Source organism: Triticum dicoccoides, chromosome 5B (genome assembly GCF_002162155.2).
Source record: "Triticum dicoccoides isolate Atlit2015 ecotype Zavitan chromosome 5B, WEW_v2.0, whole genome shotgun sequence".
Lineage (NCBI taxonomy): Eukaryota > Viridiplantae > Streptophyta > Magnoliopsida > Poales > Poaceae > Triticum > Triticum dicoccoides.
The window spans coordinates 432,819,082-432,822,889 of record NC_041389.1 but is presented as its reverse complement, the minus strand read 5'-3'; the positions used below and the strand labels follow the sequence as shown (position 1 = coordinate 432,822,889).

Here is a 3,808-nt window from a genome sequence, read left to right as displayed (position 1 = left end):
ACACTTAACAGCAGTAATGCCTCCGTTCCTAAATATAAGTCTTTTTAGAGATTTCACTACAAACTACATACGGATGTATATAGACATATTTTAGAGTGTAAATTCACTTATTTTGCTCCGTATGTAGTCTATAGTGAAATCTCTAAAAAGACTTATATTTAGGAACTGAGGAAGTATAATTCTTGCAACTGGAGATAAATGGAGGAGAGAAAAAAAATATCAGTACGTATTTGAAGACAGAACCTCAGGATACAATCTGTAAATCTCAAATGGGGTGTATAGCTTTACACCTTGTCAAACTTAGTGCTCCTAGCATTAGTTCTGCAAACGTTTATGTGTGTAATCGGATCAACAACAAGGAGGAGCCAGCTGCGTGGCTTCAATCAGTATGAGCTCCATCTTCCAAATTCCAATCTTCTAATACTCTTCATCTTTGCAACCTTCCTACTACTTACCATCGTACCTGCATTAGTTCTTAGTTTCTTACACGGGTACGTGAGCTATGGACTTTAATTTGTGTTCTAAGCTTGCTTTTCTTAAAGCTTTTTGTAAGACAACGTTGATGAAATGGAACCAGTGTTGGCTTTGTTGCCAACTTGCCATCAGCGTAGCCATGCTGCCCATGCACTCGTACAAATGTAAAACAGCGCGCGCGCCTGCTGGGTGCAGCCGTCCGGCCACGGCGAAGCGCGCATCAGTTCCCGCCGCCGCAACGCGCCGGGCAGGATGACGGGACGCCGACCCACGGCTCCCCGATCCTCGTCATCTTCATCGACCGCTCGCTGGCCGCCGCCTCGTCGCACCGGCCCCTCTTCCTCGCCGACGCGTCCTTGAGGATCACGCCGAACAGCTTCACCTTCTTCTCGCAGCAGTGCTCTTGGTCCGCCGAGCGTGCGCCGCCGGCCGCGCCTTGCATGTCTCCGTCCATCAGCAGACGCAGGTCCAGCTGCCTGACGTCCAGGAAGCGGGAGAGGAAGCCCAGGAGCTCCTCGCAGTGCCTCCGCGCCAGGGCCAGCTCCGCTGCCAGCGCGTGGTTGTCCTTCCTGAGCTGCTCGTTCTCGCTGCTGAGATCCGGGCGCGTCGGCGAGGACGCCGAGGAGGTGCTGTGGTCGTTGCCGGTGCCGGACGTGCTGACAGACGCGGGAGGCAGAACGGGCAGCGGCCAAGGGAACGCGACGTTTACGCCGGTTCCGCAGGTTTTCGAGGACTGGGGAGTCGTCGTCGCCGTAGCCTTGCGGCGACGGATGCCGGAGAGGAGGCTTTGCTCGCCTCGCCGGAAGTTCTCGTTTGCGAACTCCCACCGGTCCGGCACCACCTTCCGAAAACCCTGCATACAGTTTACACCGGTTTGGTCAGTATCCGACGCGATGTACATTTCCATACGTGTCGATCAAGAAGCATTTTCAAACGCTTTCTTTGTTTCCAAACATTTTCGAAAGAGAATCATTAAAATATTTCATTAGTCCCACACATTTCAATATTATTTACTACATTGAGCGACATCACATATATCCAGGTGTCTTCTACTGTCCGTTGGAAGTTCAACATCATACCCAATCATTACTAGCTCATTAGCGAGTCTTCTTTTGTTAATTTTGGTTCACTGATTCCTGCGAGTTGGGGCATCATCGATTTATGTCTTACTCGGGCATTATCATATGAAATTATATTCAAATGGGATAAGCATATTTTTCGTCCCCGAATTCTCAAGGAGTTAGAAATCGTCCCTCAACTCCACAACCATCAAAACTCAACCCCTCATCAACTAATAAATCCAGATAAGTTTCGGCCCAATAACTTTTTTGATGGCTTGCACATGACATGGACCTGGTATTTGGTACTCACTCTGTAAACTAATATAAGAGCGTTTAGATCACTAAAATAGTAATCTAAATACTCTTATATTAGTTTACGGAGGGAGTATTGACTAATATTGGTCACGGTGGCCTGGTTTTGACCGCCACATCACTTAAGTGGCTAAGGGCACCTTATCGTTCTCTCCCTGTCCCGCACTCTCAATCCCCCATGAACCCTAAACATAGAGGGGTTGGCGGTGGTGGCGGGCACCAAGGGGCATGCTACGACCCTAGTAGAGGGTGCCCTTAGCCACTTAACTGATGTGGCAGACAAAGCCAGGCCACATGACCAATAATAGTCAAAACCAGGTCCACGTCACACACAAACCACCTGGCGTTACTAGGGACGAAACTTATCCGGTTTTGAAGTTCACTCCGACTTGCGCACTACAAAAAGGGAACCAACTTCGGCTCATGAAACTATGGTCTAATGCCCGCCTCTAGAAAGGACCTTGAACTCTTTTCCACACCCTTGCCAAAGGTTTTAAGAGAACAACCTTTTGGGCATACCAGTTCTACCCAATGCAGCAAAGGAACTAGCACTTTCTTAGGCTTGCCACCGTTCTTTCTTTGAACGTTGACTGGGAGAGCGGCTCGAAAGAGTTGGGATAGACTAGAAGCTTAGAAGTATATGTTCTTTAATAAGATAATAGCAATCTTGACTCCCATCGGTCAAGATCCCCCTGAAGGAATATTAGTTGAGAGACTAAGTTTTAGTGGCTTTGGATTTGACGGACGTTTTCTAAACTTTCACGAGAGTTTAGGGACGAAAATCCATATTGAAATGCATGCTTGCACCAACGGTTAGTCTAAAATATATAGTTTATGTTGCACGAAATAGACATCATTAGATTCGTAAAAAAATGAACTCATGTATGATCTATGATTTTCTAGCCATTGACTACATATTGTAAGAGAGAGATATGGTCAAAGCATGAATTCGACAGTCAAACTACGCCGTGTGCCTAGGAACAAAAGGAGTAGTATATCGAAAAAAATGCAATTTGGTAATATAAAACATTAAGCGAGAAGAATAAAAAACATGCGATTCTCTCTGTTTATCTTCTTTTAGTCGGGAGAGCTGGCTGAGTTTTCTTGTGGGTGAAGCATGGTATTCTAAAAACATAAGACAAACACAAAAATGAAACGTATGACTTACTGAATCCTACATCAAACGACCATGATGTTCTTTCCGACAACATCTTTGTATGCAACTTTGACCCGATTTTTTTTTTGCCGTTTTGACCATAGTATTCTAGATGATAAAAAATGTTAACCATGCTTTCTGAAGCATCGTCCACTTTTGAAATAAGGTAACTTCGCATAAAATCTGATGCTAGCGACCTCCTTTTCCGTAGGATTTCCAATTCGATGTGCACATTAAAAACATAATTATGGATAGTTAACGGGCCTATTTTGTTTGATTTCTTTTCAAGAATTCATTCTTTAGAGGACTTTGTAGTAGACACTTTTCATTGAAGATTTTTTTCACTACGGCAAGATAAATATATCTCGATGTGTATGTGATGAATGTGCATTGTATAAGTGTATGTCATGAATTTTAATTATCCTGCATGTGTGTGTATGTCTAAAGAACCTATATTTTTTAACCTTTGTAATATATCAGAGTCATTTTCGTATAAATAAATAAATATAAGAAGCTATATTTCCTAGAGTAGTTTCCAGAAGAGGCACAGAAATATCCGGTCGAAAGTTCCACTAAGCTTCCAGTACCCGTGCAATCACAAATGAGGACCGAGGACGCGCTAAATTAAAACCTCAACCTCGTGGGGTGTCAAACAGTGATGGGCAAGCACTAAATTTGCTTTCATGGAACCCGTTGGCATCCATCTCTAACGTGGTGCCGCGTCCGTCCATCCGTCCTTTCGATTATTTGCACACATTTTGTCAAAAGGAAAAGGCGAAGACGACATCACCACTCAGCACTAGTC

General features: G+C 44.6%; 1 protein-coding gene across 1 annotated transcript in view; it reads right to left on the bottom strand.

Moving 5' to 3' along the window:
- Nucleotides 1–208: 208 nt before the first annotated feature.
- The window catches only part of LOC119310073 (heat stress transcription factor B-1-like), a 5,625-nt gene continuing 2,025 nt past the window's right edge, over nucleotides 209–3,808 (bottom strand). Inside the window, exon 2 of the mRNA XM_037585921.1 lies at nucleotides 209–1,327. Within this exon, the coding sequence (XP_037441818.1) occupies nucleotides 695–1,327 (633 nt within the window). The 3' untranslated portion in view covers nucleotides 209–694. The remainder of the gene's footprint in view (nucleotides 1,328–3,808) is intronic.